Here is a 22,787-nt window from a genome sequence, read left to right on the forward strand (position 1 = left end):
GCTCTCAAGATGATAGTTTCACTAGAAAACAACTTGGTTTAGTCGATGTTGACCATGCCACGATCAATGAGAAGAGTGGTGGATTATTTTCATGCCTCAATAATGATAATTTATAATCTACCACAAACTTGAAATTGGATTTGTTATAGGTAGCAGAGATGCATTGAGGTAGCTCCTCCTCTTAACATTCACAAATTATCTAATGCCTTGTTGTAGTTATTATTCATATATGTACAATCACCACTAGAACCAGAGTAATCGTCGCTCAAATAAAAATACTTGCCGTCTATAATAGTCATCGTTCGCATGAAGAAAATAATTAACACAGTAGCAAGGAGATACATGATGCAATTCATCCATTACATGGGAGGACTGTAGGATAATTGTAATACAAAAAAAATGAGTTGCTTAGACAAATGGTTGAGAGTACCAAGAAATGCTCTAGAGTAGGTAGTCCTTCTGGACGCTTAATCCTAATCCAAGGATGCATGGCTCCAATAATCAGATGTCATGACCAAATATGATTCTATTGTTATTATATAAAGCGAAAGTGATCTTGGATGAAGCTTTTTTTCCTTATTATGATGCAGATGTATAGCTACTTCAAGTAATAACTACCATTATGGATGGTTTCTTGCGCTAGTAACTTCCCCTGGGTGCGTAGCAGTTCTCCTGCACAAATAAATTTTATCATTCAAATAATTCCTTTCAAGTAGTTGACTCCAATAACAAACTTCCCATGTCTGGTTTGATGTGTGAATGACCAATGGTGAACCATGATTCCTCCCGGCTCCCGACATGATCAATTAAGTAAATCTTGGTCAATGTAATGCTATCAACCATTTTGTTATAGTCGATTGATGATTAATTAAATTTTAGGGGAAAATAGATGAAAAAATATATGATTATCAACACTGTTTTAATTTGTTTTTTATGAATAGATTCGAGTTTTCACTATATCATTAGTCTATTTTCACAACAAGATGCAATGTCATATACTTCTAGATTGTTTTCTTGACTGACATCCAAATCCTTGACTCCTTTCTACTAATATTAATTAATTTATTTAGAATTATATAGGTAAATACCAAGTTGATGATCATTTTTTGTTGCATAATGCAATTGTTGTGGACCTGTGGTATGGATGCCTATCTATTTTTTAATATTTTCTTATCTATTTTTATTATATTTTACATTACTAGTTTTAATTATTAGTTACTTTGGCTTATTTATTTTAAATATTTTTATCCATCCAACTATTCCACTAATTGTAGGTCAGGCAAACTTAGGAGTTATTGAGATGCTTAGTGCTTTATTCTTGCAGGTGGTAGTGACAAGTATTCCATTTGTTCTGATTTTCAAATCAAGGTAACAGTTATTTATAGTACATCTTGTGAAGTTCTTTTGTTTGTATTGCATATATAACGGGATTGTTGTAGTATGAATGATCATTTTTTTTTTGTTTTGTATATTCTTACCCTATTGAATTTAGTTGTAGTTACTTTAACTTGTCTATAAGTTTGGTAGACTTAGGAGTTAGGGGTTGATGTCTTGAGTAATAACAATTTTTAATGATATCCCATGAAGTTCTCTTGTTTGTAATTTTTATGACACTTAGGCCCTGTTTGGGAGAGCTGTTGGAAGTAAAGCTGTTGGAAGTAGAACTGTCTGAAGTAGAGCTGTTATAAAAAGCTTTTTGCTGTTTGGTAACTACATTCGTAAAGTGTTGTGGTACTTTGTTTTGTGTTTGATAAACAAACTAGGAAAATACTTTTGTATGACAAAATTACCATAAAGGACATTGCATAGTATTATACAACAGAATATAATAAAACATAACATATATTAATACATAAATATACGATATAGTATAATATTTTTGTAATATAAAATAATATTATTATAATATAGCATAATAGTAATATAATTATTAGAGTAAATTAATATTTGGTAATATAACATAATATTAAATCATTTAACATAACATATTAATGTATTATGATATAATGTAATATATATTATATTTATAGTATAATACAATAATAAAGGTATAAAATATTATAATTATTAGTATAAATTAATTTCTCATAATATAACATAATATTAAATTATTTAAAATAACATATTAATGTATTATAATGTAATGTAATATAATATAATATTTATAGTATAATACAATAATAAAGGTATAAATATTATAATTATTAGTGTAAATAATTAATAATGTTGAAATATATTTATTTTATTATCTTATTTATTTATTCATTCATTCATTCATTTATATAAATATTTATTTATTTATTTATTTATTTATTTAATTTTTAAATTTTCTTTTCTTCTCTTTTTTTTTCTTTTCTTTTCTTCTTTTTTTCCCTTTTCTTTTTCTTTTTTTTTCTTCTCTTCTTCTCCTTCCTTCCTCTCCCCCGTTCTCCTTTCTTCTCCTTCCGCGTGGCCGGTGGCGCCGGAAGGGGGCCAGGCCGCCGCGGCCGCGAGAGGGGGCCGGACCGGGGTCGGCGGCGGCCGCGGGAGGGAGGCGGGTCGCGGCCGGCGGCGGCCACGGTGGGCCCCCTGGGAAGTGCTCTCCCGCGAGGCCGACAGCGCCGGGCCGGGCCGTAGCGGACGCGGGAGGGGGGCGGGTCGGGACCGCCGGCGACCGTAGGAAGGGGGAGAGGGAGGGTGTGCGACGGCGGGGCCTCGTAGACGCGGGAGGGGGGCCGTGGGACCTCTTTCTTCTTCGGCACCGTCCCTTTCCATGACGGGGACATCGTCGCCGGCAGCGGCCGCGGAAAGGGGAAGACCACCTGTCTTCCTCTTCTTCGGCAACTCCCCACCATGGGGGCGGGGGAGAGGGAGGGGGTGCGACGGCGGGGCAGAGGGAGAGGATGCGGCGGCGGGGGAGAGGGAATGGGGTTGGGTGGGAGAGGAAGAGACCGTGAGAGAGAGATTTTTGGGAGGAAATTTTTTTTTAAATGAGGATATTTTGGTCAAAAATACAGCTTTCCGAAAAAGCTGAAAACAACATTTTTGGAAAAATCCAAATTGGAGCTTCTCCCCAAAAGCTGTTTTCAGCTTTCCGCAAAAGTTGGAACAACTTTTCAGAAAATTTACCAAACACCATTTTTTAGCTAAAAGAACTTTTGGAGAGCCAGAAAGTGCTTTTTGGCCCTCCAAAAGCTCTCCCAAACAGGGCCTTTTAGTATATCCGTTGCAAGTTAAATTAGAATGAGAGTTCTTCATATATGCATAGGTTTTTTGCATGAATACCCTTCCAAAATTGATATTTGGATGTATACCCTCGTAAAATACTTGTTTTGCTATTCTACCCTTTTTTATTTTTATTTTTGCATATGTACCCATGCTATCTAATGACGTTAAAAAATTAACGTTTTCAAATTAAAATAACTAAAATACCCTTAATAGGTAGACATGCAAATAGATCGCAATCCCGCAGGAGAAGAAGACAAGGATAATAGCGCAATTTTAAAATTTTATTTTATTTTTAATTAGTATAAATATGATTTTTCTTAACACCGTTAGAGCAACCGTTATATTATGGGCATTTGTACAATAACAGAGTTTTACGAGGGTATACATGCAAATATCAATTTTGGAAGGGTATTCATGCAAAATCCGATATTTAGAAAGGTATTCATGCAAAAAATTCTAAGGCTCATAGTAAATTAATTTCATTTTTTTCTTGCAGTAACATATACATTAAACCTGATGGAACTTTCTCAACAATTACTAAATCCATATCTGGACTTTATAATTATAAATACATGTGGGTTTAAACTTGAATCTCAATTATGTATAGGCATGCCTCTATAGTGATGATAAGACCAAAACCCATTTTATTAAGAAGTAAAGAAGATTGAAGACTAGCTAACAAAATTTTGACTAAATTTAATCTCTTTTAAATTCAAGTAGATCAACATGCTAAAATAAATAGGCCTAGCTTCATTGTACAAACTCAAAACCAATTTTGGTTTGATTAGGATCAAATTGAACAAGAAGTAAGAGAATTGAAGTTAATATTTTCTTTTGCTTGACGATACAATTATTTTTGCCTGTGCCAAGAAATCTCGCCTCGGGCACCAAAGGCGTAGTCAAGGACGTTATAGTAATTTCGCTTCCACTATTGGATAAATATATGTTAATAAAATCTCGCCCGTCGGGCACGAAAACCCTTGGATGTTTCCCGTTCGCAACCCCCAGAAACCCCCGGCCCCGAACCGAGACTCCGCCCACCGCCGATTCCAATCGGTCCTCGGAGAAATCGTCGAAATTCGATCAATTCTCCGATTCGTTTTTTGCTCGCTGGAAGGTGAGAAGGCCATCGATTTTTTTCTTCGGTTCTTTCTTCTGTTCGGATTTACCAGGTTTTGCTTGCAGCAAGTGGAAACCCTAATTTTGTTGGATGATTTCCCAATTTCTTTTTCCCCCCCTTCGATTTATCTTATTTTTTGACCTAGTGTTTAACGTCTATTATCAGTAGTTTTGATGCTTTTGTAGCCATCTCCTTCTCTGTACTTCTTTGGAATGCTTGTAGTTAGTTTGATATCCGTACTCCTTTAGCATGAATCGTTTCTTGTCATGGAAACTTAGGTCTGGAGCTATTGGATCGCCAGCTATGGAGGGAGTTACTTCATTGCAGGTACTGATAAATGGACTAGCTGATTTTTGTTTTTAATACTTTTCCTCGTGTTTCTGTTATGGTTGACCTTAATACTGTTCCCTATTTTGCTTCAAATTTGCCTGATAGCGAGGGGAAAAGTTCCTAAAGAAGTTCCTTTCCTATAAAGATTATATCTTGGAGCGTGACAGGAAAGATGACTTGCATTGTAATTCACGAGACACTACTGGAATATGTTTAGCACTTAACAGAAGTACCTTTAAAATTTAAAACTGTGAACCGATGACCACTTTCTCAGATGGTATCACCCTGGCAAGGGAGCAAGAATTCGATTCTGGTTGGAGTCAGGGGTGCAGTGGGTATAGGGAGAAGGGTTTTTTTTTTCGGGGGTGGGGGAGGATTGGCCTGACCCGTTTTGTTTTTTTTTTAAATAGACAGTTTTGAAGCCTGGGTTCTAGGATGAAAAGCATAAATTGGTTCTCTTTTAGTGGGTTTTTTTGGGTCTGTTGGTGATTTTAGATATAATATTGTTGGTTTTGTCAGTTACGAATGAAGGCATAGATTTATTTATTTATTTATTTATTATTATTTTTTTTTTGCTACTGTAAGAGAGCATGAGGTGGTGAATTCCCTACTTGATAAATAAACATTTAGGAACAATAGTTTTAGAACATCTGAGTAGTTTCTGTAGAAAAAAAAGTTGTTTAGTGATTGAAAATTGGTGGCAATTGTTCCTCCTTGGCCATTTTTTGGGTATACAATTTTCCATGCGCAAGTTGAAGATTATAAAGAAGAAGAAGACGAAACATGAATAAACAATGATCAGAAAAAGGTACTTTGGAAGGATTGGAAACTGAAATCTGAACTAGATTGAGGTCTTGCATCCACATCTAACAAAAAACAGTTTACTACTGGATTTTGAGATGTGCATGGGGCAGTGTTGCTGGGTGGACAGGGAGATTTTTTTGAGAGGTGGCAGCAGACAATGTGCTTGTATATGTTTGGTGCAGAATGATAGAAAGGAGTCGTCCATTGGACGGTGGCATAAAGATGGAGAAACTGACAAACATAATGGTTGACTCAGAGTAATTGGATTATCTTGCTCCAGACCTCCTTTATGGTACCAACCTGTTGAAATATTCACTTCGTCCTTAGAAAAATATGATTTCTTTTCTAGATCCTGGGAGTCTGATGCTAGAGATCTATTAACTGCCCATGTTTAGATACCTGATAAATTACCCATTTGTAATGATATAGCAATATTGATATCTCCATCCATGTCACAACTCACATGTATGAAAAAGAAGTGCTTTCGTAAAATTCTAAAGTGTATTTATCAGTCTTGTTGGTATATTAGTGAATGTTACATGCAATGCATGTCTGAGGATAAAAGAAAAAGGCTTAGAAACCATTGAGATAAGTTATATCTGAACAGTTTAAATACGAAATGCAAATAAAAACAAAAGAATGCAGCAAAAAAGGAAAGAGTAACAAAAGATATAAAAATATCAAACTAAAACGTAAAACAGGAAAGAAAGAGAAATTAAAGACTAAAATTAGAAAATACCAAATATGCAAACTAAAAAATGTAAAACATAATATGCAAACAAAAACCACAAAATAGGAAATGAATAGCAAAATAAAAACACACTTAAAAAAATAGCACAAACATAATTTATAAAAATAAGAAAATAGGTACCATGTGAGTAAGTACAGCTTAAAGAAGTGAAGTAAACCAAAATATAAATAGAAAACTAAAAGCAGTATTCATAAAACAATATATGTAAAAGTAAAAACATGAATACCATGTGTATTTTCTTGGCTTGTTCTAGACATCATTCTCACATGTTAAACTGATTTGGAAGGAGATGGTTTGGAGTTATTTGTAATTTTTTTGAAAGAGAAGTCGGGGACATACCTTACTCGGTTCTTGTTTGTTTCACATATTGGAATTGGTAGAGATTTGAATGGCCATTCCACTGTATGATGCTTTCACATGAGAGTCTTCTGTCCCAGCTATATGATGGGGGGACAGAGAGTTGCAGTATAGCACCTTCAAGGATGTGTCGAAGTGAGTGTATGGTAGACTGGAATGGTGGTGTTGGGAGAAGAATGTTGATTTTATGTATTGAATGTCATCTTAGACAGGAGGGCGGATTTTTCTTTTTTCTTTTTATAACTGAAGGTGTTTCTGGAATGCTCAAGACCTTGGTACAGAGGAGCTTTGATTATTCTCTTTCATCTCCTGATCTTATAGTACCATTGATGCTTTATAATTTATTTAATTATCCATGCTCTTCTTCGTAAAAGCCTTCTGAAATAAGAATTATATTTCCAAACTGATTTTTGCTTATTACTTTGGGTTTGGAGATGCAATCCTGCTTGTCCATCAAAAACAGATTGCAGTATTACCGTGAATCTTCCTTGTGGTTTGGTTGAAGTGTTTGCTCTTGATAGAGTTATTGCACTGCTGTGGCAATCTTTTGAAAAGGAGATAGACATTGGTCTGTTCATGGAGTGTTTCCTCAATGATTTGTGGAAATATGCTCTACTATGAGTCCTTGAGATCTTCTGTTTTTTCTTCTTTTCTTTCTTCTTTCACAGAATTCCAAGTAAATGGTTATTTTTTACCAGGAAATCATGTTGGAGTTTCGTGCTGGCAAGATGTTTCTTGAAGGAACACGAGTGGTTCCAGATACTCGCAAAGGACTTGTCCGCATAGGAAGGGTAAGGATTAATGTTAGAACAAGTTTTTTGTGGCAAATTTATACTGTTTAGGAATATCTTGAGTTTTTTTGAGTTATTTTTCACTTTCTAGTATTTCTGAAATAAATTTTGTGGACTTGTATGTTTAGGGCGAGGAAGGATTGGTCCATTTTCAGTGGCTTGATCGGAGTCAGAATATAGTTGAAGAAGTATCCCTGTCCATTTCATGTGATTCATGTTTTCACAACTACATCTTTGTAAACTACAGTCTGTGACACCACCACTGGTGCCAACTGCTTGTGACAGAGCCTCTTTTTTTTTTGTTTCATACTTTCCCCTTTTGAGTTAACTCTGTGATTTCATTAATATGTTTAAAGAAATTCATTCATCCGCTGGATGGATTTCTTTGTAAGTGCACAAATCTCACTTTTGTTAAATTGGTTTGGGTCTCGTAGCGCTACTACGTTCACTAATTAGTTCATCTATTGACTGACCCCTTTTTTCTTTTTCCCGATTCCAATTCTTTTTATCATGGACCTGAACCTTGCAAGGTCCTAGTATTAGCTTCCTTTTCAGTTATCTGAGATTGTTATTTCAGGTTTTTTTTCTTGATAGACGCTTCATCTCAGAACTTTCAAGTTGTCTTTCTTGACTCTAAATATCACAGGATCAGATCATCTTCCCAGATGAAGCTGTTTTTGAGAAGGTTTCATATCATATTAAACCATTGATGCTTTTGGTTTCGGTATACCTTTTGATTATGCATTCCTGATGCATCTTACTCTTTTTTGCCCTTATTCAGGTGACTCAATCTTCTGAAAGAGTGTACATCTTAAAGTTTAACTCTGATGATAGGAAGTTCTTTTTCTGGATGCAGGTCTGCATTGTGTTCATCTTTCTTTTTTTTTTTTCCTTTACTTGTAAGAGCTTATTTACCATTTACTGCACATTTTTTTTTGGATATTTGACTTTTATATTCTGTTGTACTTCAGGAGCCAAGAGCTGATGGAGACACACGGATATGCAACTCCATGAATAGCTACATTAATCGGCCTTTAGGTATTTCTGCATCATTCATGTGACAGTTTGTAATAATTCTGTCTCTAAGTTAAACTGTATTTTTCAATCAACAAGATGTAATTGGTGAAGATGAGGCTGAAGCTTCAGTTCCTCTGCAAATGTCTGAGATGTCAGAAGATACTGCTGAGGATGATCTCTCATCCAGGTATGCACAAAGTATCAGCAAGCTAGGAGATGTTGCATTAATCTGATGCTTAATTTTGTCTTTGATAAATATTGATAAGCCCATAATATGCTCATGCATTCTAATTCAGTTCCTTGGCTAGCTAGTAGCTGTTATTCTTTTTGTGCAGGGAACATTGTCTTTCTCAGCAACTATTAAAATGCACATAGTACTCATCTACTTGCTCAATTCATAATTAGCCACAAGAATTAGTCAAAGGAATGACACTTGCATTAGAATTCTTCTATTTTTACTTTTGAACTTGCGTTAGATTATTCTATCTTGATTATTCATAATTATATGAAGCGAAAAAATGGATTGCAGAAGTAGTAGTAATATGAAGGATGGCATATAGTTTACACTAAGTGGCATACAATTAGTTTTTTTTTTCCTAAATATGTTTATTTTACTTGGTGAACCTTGTATCCGAGGGAGGGATTGTTTGAGAGTTGCAACTTGCATGTTCATAGTGAATCCACTCTCTAGGGAAGCTCCCCTGAAAAATAAGTAAGATGAAGAAAAGAGTTGAAAGTGTTGGGGTCAGCTTTATGGATCCTCATTTGCCCAGTGTTCCTATTAAGGGTTACCTCAGAAATAAAGAGTTGAAATTGCAAGCTAGTATCAGTGTTCATGAAGAAGTTTACGAACTCCTAGGTAAATCCGGTGTAAGAAAGTGATATGCACAGAAAATCTGATGACAGTGCTCAATCTTGGCATGCTTTGCTCACTTATGTGTAAATTTGAAAATTTAAGTGAAGCTTTGTTTTGCACCTGGGAAAGTGAGATTAGCTGTTGTAACATTAATGCTGAAGAGAAGATGACAAAAACTAGTCAATGATATGAATAATGATATATTCACAGACCCAATGTTGGCGTGGGAATAAATACATGTTTTTTTGTATTAGTGACGAGTAGGAGAAAAATAACGCAAAATCTAGTGATTGGATGCTATCTATTAGCACCAGTAATGGCATTTTTATCCAATGGAGTGGCTAATTTTAGAAGTGAGCAAGTGGTAGCACCCATGGAGAAATTACAGAACAAGATTTAACCATGCGCTATGTATATGCGGTGGATAGGGTGTTGGAGATGTTTTAGAGGTACAGCTGCAACATGAGTCCTTGTGCCATGGTAATTAGAATTGGGCACGTCCAAATGATTCTTTGGTTTTACTGTTATGGACAATTAAGATTGGATACATGAAACTCTAAAACTTTCTCATTGATGATGATATGCTTGAAGGATTATGTGGCCCCTTTTTATTATGAGAATGAAATAGAAAAGATATTGCATATAAGATGTTGTTTCTTGTAAAGTTCTTTGTGAAGACACTTTCTTATGGCCTACCCCATTTTTATAAGCACTTTTAGAATTGTTTCTTTTAGCATTAAATATTTGAATTATTGCCGATAAAACAAGAATAGTGGAGAAAATTTTGAAAGAAGTATTGGAGGACTAAGGAAAGAAGGGAAAGATTTTTTAGCAAGAGAATTTTTTGAAGCCAAAGTCAGTGTCGAATTACATAGAAATTTCCTTGTTGTGTTGGACAAGAATTACATAGAAATTTCCTTGTTGTGTTGGACAAGAATTACGTAGAATTTTCCTTGTAATATTTGTAAACTATGAGTAGGAGGAGAAGGGGAAAATTAGAAAAACTAAAACTGCTTATTTTTTTTAAATAAATATGTTGGGGCTTCCACCCTTGACAACTAAAGGATTAATCTTTGTTGGCATCAACTCTTCTCTTGTATTGCTTTAAAATATAGAGCGATCTATCAATCTTAGATGCATCATAAGATAAAAGTCTGGATGCTAAATTTAATATTTCACAACTGTGACTGGGGTTAGGCACCCTATAAGCTCGGCTTTCACTCAGATTTGCTGTTTGTCTTGGGGTGGGGGAATAAGTGCTGCCTCGTGATGTGCATGGTTTGGATTTGATTTGAAACTGAACCAAGCTTGACTTCCCTCTAAACTTTAATCTGCAAGTCTGAGGGGAGAAGTGAAGGGAAGGGGTTGAGGAGGTTGTCGGCATGGTTGGAGGAAAGGAGAGAGTGGATTAGGCCTGGGCACAAGGCACCAAGGGGCTGGAGCGGGCTAGGGTCAAGGAATAAGGAATAGTGGCTTTTTTTCCCGTCCTGGATGTGGTTGGGGGTTGTGGAGACTATTACCAGAGTTGCTGCCTATGTACCTCCAATTGAAGCCCAGCTTGTAGCTATCCAACCACTAGCAGCCCTTTTCTACTAAAATGCTTCTTTTGTTTCCACCTTTGATTCCCTTTTTTTTTTCCGGATACTTCCTTCCCTTTTTTCCTCCCTCTTTCCTTCCTATTTTCTTCTCTTATTCCTCTTTTAAAATATCCTTCACCTTTTCCTCTTCTTTTAAGATTTCTCCTTTTCCTCGCATTTGCGAAATCCTTCCTTTTTTATTGGCCTTATTCTTCTCTCCTTTTCTTCTCCTTTCGATTTTCTTTCCCCTGTTTTGTCTTTTATTTTCTTTATTTTCTCTTTTTTTATCTTCCCTGTCTTCTGTATTTCCTATTTTCACCTTATTGTAATCTTTGGGGTGAGATTATATGATTATAGTTAAGCGTGTGGCTTAGGAGCCTTTTTTTTTAAAAAAAAAAAAATTAAACTTGTACAAATTTTTTGTTGTAACAATTTTCTTTTTTGTTTTCATTTATCACTCTTATATTTGAGCTTGGGGATCGTTAAATGATGAGTGCATTCCTTGGTTTGGCTAACCTATGCTCCTGTTATGGTATTATATTTTTTTTGCATGATTTGGAAAGAATTAGGTTGATTAAGTTACTTTTTAATATATTTTCTGCCTTTTTTTTAAAAAAAATGGAGCACTTGAGTGACTTGTCAATTCATCTAGGTACCTAGGTGGTGCTAAGGTGGTTTAAGGGTCCCTACCAATTAGGGCTGCCTCATTGCCTTGGCATGCTTGGGTGGAAAGGAGGAGAGGTGTGATGCCCTGCATGTGGTGGTTGGTCGGAAATGACATGGATGGTGATAGGCAATATGATCTGCTATTAAAGTAAGGAGGAAATTGCAAGGAGAAGAGAGCAAGGAGAGAGGAGTCCTGAATAGGGGAGGAATTGATCTATCATGCAAGCAACAATTGATAACTTAGGGCGATTGGGTATGGAGGGGGTGGCGAAGAGGAATAGGGAACATGAAAGATGATGGGGTGAACCAGTGAAGTGTTAGGTCAAGCGAAGTCTTCTACTTGCCTTTAATTTAGCCATCCATCTTGAATGCATGGTCCAGATTAATGAAATTTTATATACAAATAATTATAATAGTCAGGTTTTATAGGAGTCAAGCTCATTTAGGCTATGTTAGCTCATCTTGCTTGAATTCCACTTGGGTTTTATTTGGGGCTTAGCCCTTTCTCAGAGCTTGTTTTCCTTGGATAGGCCTTGGACCATGGGCTTAGAACCAACATCACTTCCTTGAGTCCTTTACCAGCACTACCTATTATGGGCATTTAGATTACAATATGGCAAGGGAGGAAAAATTCATGTTGAAAGACTATAATTTCAGCATAAATGCCACATTTGGTTTACAGAGTGAGGGTTAGCATAAAAAATTGTATTCCCACTTAGGCCCTCTTCTGATATTTAGTTTGTGCAAGAGGTGTCCGAATCACATTTCACCATTCCCTTGAATATAGGAATTATGGTTCAATTGGTAGATGGGAGATATGGTCAATTCTCATACATATGTGAATGAATATTGTTTCCAGTATGAGTTATTTTGCTGTATTTGCGGTATCAAACAAGAACGATGATATCTTTGTCCCAGATTAATAGTGGCATTTATGATTTAAAGTTGGAAAAAATATTAAAATTTGATTTTAAAAGATGTTAAACTATAATTTTATTCCTTAGTCAAGTGTATATTCCAAAAATTGTAAAAAAAAAAAATCCATCTAGCTTATAACTGGAAGTTGAGCACTGGAATGGAATCGCCACTTCTACCCTTGCATTCTTCCATTTTCTACCTGAAAAATGTGATAGAAGTGCTGATTCTGATTCCTTGTTTTGCTTTCCCTTTTAATTGGAATTTCCGCTCTGGTTCTTTTTTTTTTCTCGCAAACCAGAGATGGGTTAAGAACTTCCATGTTTCCAATACTACCGTATCCCTTGAAATTCTTGAATGAAGCAATTTAGCTATTTTTAATAGTGACTAGAGGGGTCTTTTACTAGTGCATGGGTTTCTCATTTGGTGAAAAATTCGAACTCATGTCAGTGATGTTAACTGTTAAGCTTATCAATCTTTGTAGCATTAGCAATCCTTTTTTTGGGGGGGGGGATCCATTATTAATCATATAAAGGGGGTCTGTGTAAGGTGTTTGATGGTGTTGATTACTAAAGGGGTACATTCATCTTCCCTTGGAATAATTTCTATTGCCTTTTTACATTTGACACTGTCAAAGGAATATATGCATTTTTCCTTAAATACCTTGCACTGTATCTTTTTGGCTTCTTATGCAACTGAACCTACTAAGATCACAATCATCTTCGTTAAAGATATGCTGTCTATTTTCCCTTCATTAGTTCTTTTCCTGTCTTTCACTCCTCTTATCTTTAATAGTATATTTATCTTTAATTTTTTCCTCCTCTGAACACTCATCCTCCAATTGACATTCTGGTAAAACATATTGCCAACGGCCAACCAACTGACTGATTCTTTGTAATGTAAAAAAGGGGACCTGTGAAGTTCTTCCACATAGACCTACTCTTGGTGAATAATAGGAATTACTACATTTATTCACTTTGGGTGTAAATCATTTTGTATTTTTGACCTGGTAATAGCTGCTGATGACTTGTTCATATAATTCTTTTTGGAGCTTTGTCCTTGGAAACCAGCAACTGATGGCTGTCTAAGGCATTTCCTAATCTGGCATTTATATTTTATACCCTCCTAATGAAACAGAGACTTTGTGATCAGTTTCTTTTGATCTCAATAATATGGATGCTAAGTAATTTTTTTCCTTGCCTTCTCTGTGAGTTTATTGAGTCTTTTGTTGATTTTCCTGCTATTTTATTTTTGTATCTTCTCTGAAAGCTTCTGATGTTTTCTTCGGCTTTTCATACACTTAGAGCTGGAAACTTGGTTGATCAAAACATGGCTGCCGAATTGGCTGGTGAAGTAACCTCATCTGCTGGACCCGTACAATTGGTAGATTTACAGAGGATATTGAGAAGCATTCAACCGTCAGGTATCACTTTCTTTCCTATTCATGGACATATCTTTTACTTTGATTCTGTGAGCTTCTGAAATTTATTTGTTTCATTGCTGCTGTAGATGCTGCTGAAGATCCTGATGCAGGTAAAACGCCAACTGAATTTTGAGGTTTTAATTGTGTGGCTGAAGGTGTGTGCATGACCTTCTTTTTTGGTAACTTATGATCTTGTTTTGGTTAACAGGATTAGGATTAATAGATATTTTGAAGCCTGATTTAGTCATGCCATTGATTGAAACTTTGCCACTTGAACAGCAATTGGCATCATATTTACCAGAGGTATCTGCCAATTGCAAAAACTAAGGAGATACAGTGATTGTCATTGCAGTCTTTGATTATTCTGCTGTTTCAGGGTTCATGGACTCCTGCTGATCTCATGGAATTGCTGCAGTCTCCACCATTCCGCCAGCAAGTAGATGCATTTACTCATGTAAGAATTTTACTTTATGAATGATTAAAGATGAGGGTATCTTTCCATGTTTTGGGTAACCTGACTATTCTTCGGATATCTGGTAGGTGCTTCGGACAGGACAGATAGACCTGTCCCAGTTTGGAATCAACCCAAGTAAATGTAAGTATTACTTCTTAGTTCAAGAAACCAAGTTTCTTCTCTACGATTGGCTTCATAATCTATGCCTGGCTTACCATTCACACCAGAAATGTGAAGATGTTGGTTGAGAAGTTTTAAAACTGAGGCTGCCAAAGAAATCAACTGTTTACGAGCAGCTTATTTTTGGCTGGCTTTTTAAATAGTGAAGCCAAGCTAAAGCTAATAGGCCTGGCTGGCTTCAGGTCTGCTTGGTTAAGATTGAAATATAAATAAAACATGTTTGACATATTTATATAATTTTATATTTATTTTACTTCTTGTTTATAAATTAGAAAATTTCAATTTGCATAAAAAAAGAATGTATTTTGATTATAAGATTGAAATATAACTCCGGTAATTAGCTTGAGGGACCTCAAGCCTTCACTCTCTCTCAAACTAGCTGTTCGGGAGCAGCTTGAGCTTGTCTTGAGTTCAGCTCAATTACAAAATGAATTGGCTTGAGCAAGGCCCGGTTCGCTTGAGTTTAGCTCATTTGCGCCCCTGGTTACACCATGCTCAGCAACCTGTGTTGCATGAAATGGCTAGCACACATTCATATATATGGTAAACCGCTGGACGCCCCCCTTGTCAGCATGGTGTTTGCAGTATGGGCAATGAAAGTTTAATGTTTCCACAGGCTCATTGCCAATTGCTAACCCTCTGTGAACTAGTGCAAGATACCGGTCATGGTAACTTGGCCAACTGAGGTGCTTCCCACAATACCTGGAAAACTCCAGTTAGCATGAAGTAAATTGCTTAAAAATTAAAAATTCCATGGTCTTCATCTAAGAGCCCTAGGCACTAGTTCCAGTCATAAATAATGGGACACAGCCAAAATAAAACAATGATTTGGTGTTGGTACTGTTTTTAATTGATACTTTTTTGATTTGTTTGGCTAAGCGAAGTTACTCCAGTACCTAAAATGCCTTTTCTGCAGATAAATTCACTGTTCTCTCTTTTCTTGAGGCTCTAGAAGACTCGGTGTCGAAATCATCAGAACCTGGAGGGACACAATCAAGGCAAGATGAGAACAAGGATGCTTAGTCACAGTGATGCGGTGGAAGCGATACCATGGATGAAAGCTGACTGCACTGTAACATGATTTTCGAATCATTTTATTCCGTCTGAGGGGAAGCAAAGGTAAGAGTATTCAGGTGCTTGCCTATCATGGATAATCTGGATGCTTCATCAGTGAGAAAGGCATGTGAGAATTGGACGGTCATCGTGATCGTAACATTCATTGTGATTACAGATATTGGTTGATATACACAGATAGATCAATAAGCTGCTCATTGTTTTCGAATCTAACCTTATATGGCCATTTATTTTCTTATATTCAAGGCTTTTATGGAATCTGATGCAAGCTAGTTCCAAGGAACAACTTGCAGTTAGTTGATCGACCTCTGCAATGACAACTGACGATGGAGTTGTCTTTACTGTATGGAGCATGAGGACTACTTTGGGATTAATTTTTGTTGTCACTAATCTTTTCAAGTGACTATTCTGGTTGTATATTAGGAAGCATTCTATATCTACCACATAAATGGAGAGCTATGAGGAGCTTCAATGGAATGTTGTTGGAATGACTGGTGATATGCGGCACAAACCTTTTACCAAATGGTTTCTTCGCAGTCGCATGCGACAGACCACAAGAGGGAAAGGGGTTTAGGGTATCAGCCGGCAGCATTCTGTTTTCGGATATACGGGTCTTTGATTTGTTTCTTCGGATGGGACCGGTCTTCTGTTTATTTGTTACATGAGTCGAACTAGAGAGCAATGCAATGGCCGCATGTGCCCAGAGCTACCATCTGACATGATAGCAACAAAGTTGCATATGAGAGTGGGACTTTTAAAAAAGTTGCAGCCTATTAGATTGTTATCAGTCATCTAGCTGTCTAGTTTATCAAGGCAAGCCTCGTCTCTTATCTAGAGTTGTCTAATGTGGGCATCCATATTTTGATGTCCGGTTGATATCCTTGTATGCACATTTAGAAAGTCATCTCTATCTACCATTGAAATCGGTATCAGTATATTTATATTCATATTTATTTTATTTAATAATTATAAATACTACTTGGATACAAAAATATATATTTATATTTATTTTAAACAAATATAGATATAAATTGGATTTTGAACGTGTGGATATAAATATGGATATAAGTTAGATAATTAAATTTTATAAGTATAGAATAAAAAAATATTAAGTATAAGATAAATTAATTTAATATTATATTAATGCCTTTATTTATTTATTTTTATAAGTTTGTGATTGTTATATAAAATTAAATAGAATTGGATACGTCCAATAGTTTTTTATATATATTTATATTCAATTTTTTTTAGATGGATGTGGATATGGATATTAGTTCGATGAATCTTCAAATAGATTTGAATATAAAAACGAATTTGAATGGATATTATTCGATCCACTTCCGCCCCTATCTCTATTCCAGGAGAGAGCGAACTTGTTCTCAAACAATCTTATCCCCATCAAAATAAAAGCACATCGGCGGTGCCCCCATTAAGGCTACAAATGGATCGGGTTGATCCGTAACTCGATCCGACCTAATTCGTTTAGACTTGATCTGACTCGTTTTGGAGGACTCGTGGAGCTGGTTTAGGTTCTAAAATTAGATCTGTTCTATTTTCTAAGTGAGTTATTGAATTCAGACCTAATTCGACCTATTTGAAATTTGGGTCGTGTCAAAACTCAATTTTGAACACCTTTTCTTAGATTTGAGATGCTAGTCTCTTCCACGTATATGTGATCACAAGCTGTTGCCAGAGTTTTGGAAAATATGGAACAAGCCAAGGATCATACCTTCGTCATTAACAGGTGTATAAATTCATCTTACTCTGCTGTTTTAGGGCTCCAAGATAAGTATCTTCTGCATTCAGATTCAACATCTGTCTTCTTCTCTTTGCCAACTTGTCATCCTGATGTCTTTGATTGTGGTTACAGTTGTCTCTGCAGAGAAGGATTGATGCGTTGATTTAACTCTCTGTCAGTACTGTTTGGAATTGAGTTGGAAGTCTGTTGCGACTCCTGCTGTTTGCTCTTTACCTGACCACTCCTCACCGCTGTTTCCATCACATCAAATCTTTTCTGCCTGGTTCTTGCTGTGTTTTGACACGACAAAAGATTTGATCTCCCGTTGGAAAGAAGAGATGAAGAACAAGTTTAGAACCTGCTGATACTCAAGAAGTCCAGAATTCGGGAGGTGAAGCTTTCACAGTTCTTAATTTCTCTGCTGAAGTTTAAATTCAGTGCTGCAGGTTGCATCCGTTTATTGAAGTTTAACGTCCCCTAACCGGTCATTTGGTGCTCCTGATCAGTTTATCTTGTTCTGATCCCATCACAATTGGCTTTTGGAACCTTGTAATATCTCCTACAGTTCTTCTATCTCCATGTACTTTACAAATACCACCCTGTAAATGATCATCATCCTCTTCAATAAAAAAAAAAATCTTTACCACTGGCCTTTATTTTATTTTATTTTATTTTTTTGCTGCTAAGACAGATAACTTATATAAATTTAGCGTGGATACATCCTAAAAATTAAAAATTAAAATATTTCGAAAAAGAGATGATAAGGTCCAATGATTCGTTTGCAGCATTTGAACGGAGCGATCAGCAGCAAAAAAAAAAAGAAAAGAAGTCGTCCAATGAATCAACCGCACTTGTCTCCTTGCCGTACTCATCTTTATTTCCATCAACGTTGTTTCACTGTAGAGCGGTTGGGCCAGGAGACTTTAGAACCAGTGGAGCTCGAAGGGAATCTATAGTACCAGCATCTCATATTCTTTAATCCAACCAGTGCTATTATTGGTACGGCGATGTGATAAAAAGCTGTTCAACAACGCAGAGAAGGGCATTCGTACACCTTTGAAGGCTTTTTGTATGAATTGGTTACTGATTTGGATCACAATATGCAGGTATACTTTAATGCTAATCTTCTATAATACCTATTTATGTCCCATCAGTGGGTTGAACCAGCTTTCAAGCTTTTCCCAAGTTCCAACACCACCCAGATGGTGGGACCAACGAATCTAAAGCAATATCCTTACCGTTAACAAAGTTACTATAAACGTCGGCAGTTGCTGCAATCACCATATTCAATTGTTATCTTGATTTAATGGCCCAATTGCCGGCTTCATAGGCAATAAAATTGGATGAACTTTTATTCCCTTGTTATTTATCAATGAGATAAGTTAGTTGTGATTGACTGGCCTTCTATATACGATTCTTGTTAACTAGGCACTTTAATTTCCACCTATAGTTTTCATAGCAATCTCATGTTTAATCTTTAACCTATGTGTGGATTAATTGTCAAATAATAGGTAACAACCATAAATTTCAATATATTATGGTAAATAATGGTGCCTTGTGAAAATATGATTTAAAAATATAGTTTTAGAAAAATATTTTTATTATCTAATCTTTCTCTACTCATCTTCTCCAAAGTTATCCTTCTTTTTCAATCATCACATCATTTTCAGTTTGTCATTAAGGCTTTCCCCTCTTCTGCATAAAAAGAAAAAAATAGATATCATTTTTATTATCATTCATAACTTCACAAATACTTATTTTAAAATTCTTGCCATGCACATCTTTTACCGCTGGCTTCATCTTTCTATCCAACTTTCGTCAAAATAATTTGAAAAACTTTGACAATTGCTTTGGAAAATATCATTGATGATTTGATCACTGGTGCACATTCTCTCCTTTTCCCCCTCCTTTTCAATTAATCGATAAATTGGGCCTAAAATTTTTTAGCCTAGATGGTGCCAATTTTGGCCAAGTTGGTAAAGTTACGTATTGGTAGAAGAGTCCTACGTTCAACTCCATCCTTGCACGCTTCCTGTTTCTTATTAAAAAGTAGCCATAGCTACCAAAAAACATAAAAAACGAAGGAAAAAAGAAGCCATAGCCTGAATTGAGGTAATCAAGTTACTGGCCATGCAATTTTATTTTCTGTTTAAAGTCTCATCTCATTTATTCAATCCTAGAATATCTAGAATCGGTGCAACCTAAAGATCTTGTTATTTGATTTTTTTTTTTCTCTTAAATGTTGTGTCAATAGCTGCAGCTCTAGTCTATGTAAGGGCAGGAGGTGATTTCTTCTAAAAACAATTACTGTGTGGTTGTTACGTAGTAGGATCACAAATTGTACAGGGAGGCGGTATTTATTCAAATGTTTAGCCGTACCAGAATCCTTATCCTTTTTTCTCTGCCACCTCCCAACTCCATGTGTTTGAGAGACTTGACATTGTTTGATTCCTTCATTTATTTATTTCAAACTGATGATATCTTTGCTTTGCTATGCTATATAAAGGGGGATATCGTTCTCTCTTGAGCACTAAAGAGACGAAGTTTAAGCAGAAGGGAGAAGAAGAAGAAGAAGAAGACATGACGTGATATTGGCTCGGCTCATCTGTTTTCATTTAAGATTCAGAAGATGAGGCGAGCCGAACCAATATCACTCATGTATGCTTCATTCATAAACTTTTCAACTCTAAACCTTCTCCACGGATGAGCTTGAAATTGTTGTTGGTGGAGAATATATAGCTAAGTAATAAAATTTCCTTCTTATATTATTTCACTTCTCGAATGGCATAGCATTTTCCAGTTCATTTAGCGATCAAAACTTGAAGCTTAACCTTATTACTTTCTATGTTTGGATTACTTCAACACTGTGATCCTTCGAGCTCTTTCAAATGTTCCATGCAGCATGATCCCAATCCAAGGAGCTGTGGTTGCTTTCCGGCCTGTCCTGGCAAAATAATCTTAATGCATGGCAACAAATTTAAGGATCTGATATTTTTTCTTGCGGTTTATTTCTTTGTAAATATTCAACCAAATGTTTTGTCTTTCGCTCGTTTTCAATTGGAAAAAAAAAAAGTCGATCTTTTAGCTTACACTGAAGATCAGCAACAATGGCTTCTTCGATCATCACTCCAGCTGATGAAGGTCCCAATAATCCAGATATTCGCCTGACCGGTATTACTTCTCAAAGGCAACCTTTAGAGGAGAAGCTGGACTCGTGCTTTCCAAGCCACAGAGATCTGTCTTAATGTTTTTCTACTCCTGCTAGGCCTGCATGGGCACCAATCAAGCAAGGCAGCATGGGGATCATCTCTGGTCAGAATAAATACTTCCATTTCTTGGAGATATATTTGTTTTATTGGCTTTGCTATCAGAAAGTCTCTAGCTTCTACTGTCTCTCCTGAACTTACTGTGCTTGGTGATAGAGTATTGCTTCATTCTAGTTTCCATTTGGCCTCAGTCTTGTTGCTTCTCTTGACCAGCTGACCAACAGACGCATCCTCTTCACTGCCCAAGAGGAAATGCTGGATCGAAGGTTTACATGCGCATGATATTTAGCACCTACTCAAATCCAGCATCCTTAAAAATAATAACTATGAAGATATCATGAAGTAGGATCACAATTTCCGAAACAAGGGTGGCGTTTTTTAAAATGCTTGGCAATATTGCTAGTCCTTATCCTCTTTTACATGGTTGTGGGAGCTTTGCCACCTCCCAACTGCATGTGTTTGGGAGCTTCGACATGTTTGATTCCTTCAATTCTTTTATTTCAACCTAATGATATCTATGCTTTGCTGTGTTTTGTAAAGAAGGGTATTTTAATCTCTTGAGCATTGGAAGAAGAAGAATAAGCAGCAGCAGAAGAAGACATGATATGATATTGGCTCAGTTCAACTCCTTCTGCTTAAAACTCTGAAAGAGGAGAGCAAAAGCCAATATAACTCATTATGTATGTTTCTATCCTAATCTTTTTCAATGCCAAAACTTCTTAAATCATTCACTTTTGTGATGGCATAATTTTTCAAGTTCTTTCTCCCAGTTGGCTCGACCTTTTGTAATTCAAAAGGATTACTCAATAAAGTTTGGAAACTCAACCCACTTTTTCCGTTCGGAGTGAAATGCAACACTACCCCGATCCTTTGGACTGAAATCCACGGTGTTATATATGTTTGCTATCCTGCCCAACATACTTCGTATTGATAGCCATAAATTTAAGGCTCTGACTTATGCCTCATGTTCCCTCAAAAAAAAAAGTAAAAATTTATTTCTTGTGAATTGTTTCTTTTTTGATGTTTATCTTTCCCTTTTCTTCCTTCTTTATCTAAAATTGAAGCAAGCAACAATCATGGTGGCTCTGTATCACAAAAAAAAATAAATCATGGGGGCTCGCTCCAGCTGATGAAAGTCCTTAGAATTTGTGTTCAATCGACTAGAATACTTCTGAAAGGCAAATCTTTAGAGGTGAAGCTTTTCTAATAGACAAGTGATTTCTGAGCCAGCAAGATCTTTTTTTTACAATAGTAAGAGAATCCATCAAAAGCTATATAGCATCTTGCAACTCTTACAATCAATTTTGAAGCAAAGTTTCAATTATGCCATCAAGTCCTGCATGTTTTTACTTCATTCAATATCTATGATATCGTCTCTTGCTTATTGGCTACAACCTCTGAACCTTAATTTGCCTGATGATAGCTGAAGTGCTTCAGTTTTCCATTTGTCCTTAATTTTGTTGCTTCTCATCCTAACTATCTTTTGATTTGTTTTCTTAAGAGCTTGTATGAAGTTTGGAATACCTTAATGATTCTCTGTGTGGCTCACCAAGTTTTATTTAACAGGTCAACGGTCAATCTGATGCGAATTTAACTTCGGCTAAATTATACGATACTTTATTAGCGAGTATCAAAGAAGCGACTCGATCAGACGTGTGTGTATATTTGGGCGTCCAACACCGCGTGAGTTTTACTATTTTGAATTCTCTCCCGTTCAAAAATAAACGGCATAAGATCCAAACCGCAGCTCTACGTGCCACCTCAAAATGGGTCATCATGTATGGGATGTAGGATGGACGTCATCAGTGCATGCTATGCATGTGCTATGTATATGTATGACTCCTTCCGAGATTGGTATAAATGATTTACTTGATGATCAAAGCTCAACAATATCTTAATCTCAGCAGCAAAATTAACCTCACTTGGGCATTAAAAATAATCCAATATGCTCAACGGCAATTTAATAAATAATTAGTCTTAAATTTTGCAATAAATAAGTTGTAACAATTCAGAAAAATATTATGTGAATTTGTTGAATCTATATAAATATTACCTTGTGAATAATTAATATATAATTAAACACATGTCTGGATTTTCACACAAGCCGTCGACCTACTTATATTACTGTATCTTAAAAAAAATAATTCAGATAAAATTTAATTGGCAGCAAGGATGGTACAACCTACCTTAATCAATGCTGCGGACAGCCGGGAGGAGGCATGAACCCGTCTCGTTGCGCGTGTTCCGAACCACGTTGCATG

The 22,787-nt window shown here is 36.1% G+C and overlaps 1 protein-coding gene across 2 annotated transcripts; it reads left to right on the forward strand.

Moving 5' to 3' along the window:
• Positions 1 to 4,171: 4,171 nt before the first annotated feature.
• LOC103719475 (26S proteasome regulatory subunit RPN13-like) lies at positions 4,172 to 15,820 on the forward strand. Of its 2 annotated transcripts, none has more exons than XM_008808738.4 (14): positions 4,172 to 4,324; positions 4,606 to 4,654; positions 7,268 to 7,360; positions 7,489 to 7,548; positions 8,007 to 8,045; positions 8,142 to 8,216; positions 8,332 to 8,398; positions 8,474 to 8,564; positions 13,696 to 13,814; positions 13,901 to 13,924; positions 14,023 to 14,117; positions 14,191 to 14,268; positions 14,355 to 14,409; positions 15,401 to 15,820. In XM_008808738.4, coding segments are annotated over exons 2-14 (822 nt in total). In that variant the 5' UTR covers positions 4,172 to 4,324; positions 4,606 to 4,630; the 3' UTR covers positions 15,403 to 15,820. The 2 variants fall into 2 exon arrangements, with proteins under 2 accessions (XP_008806960.1, XP_008806959.1); XM_008808737.4 differs by having other exon boundaries at positions 15,365 to 15,818.
• Positions 15,821 to 22,787: the final 6,967 nt, after the last annotated feature.

This window comes from Phoenix dactylifera, chromosome 2 (assembly GCF_009389715.1).
Source record: "Phoenix dactylifera cultivar Barhee BC4 chromosome 2, palm_55x_up_171113_PBpolish2nd_filt_p, whole genome shotgun sequence".
NCBI classification, from domain to species: Eukaryota; Viridiplantae; Streptophyta; class Magnoliopsida; order Arecales; family Arecaceae; genus Phoenix; species Phoenix dactylifera.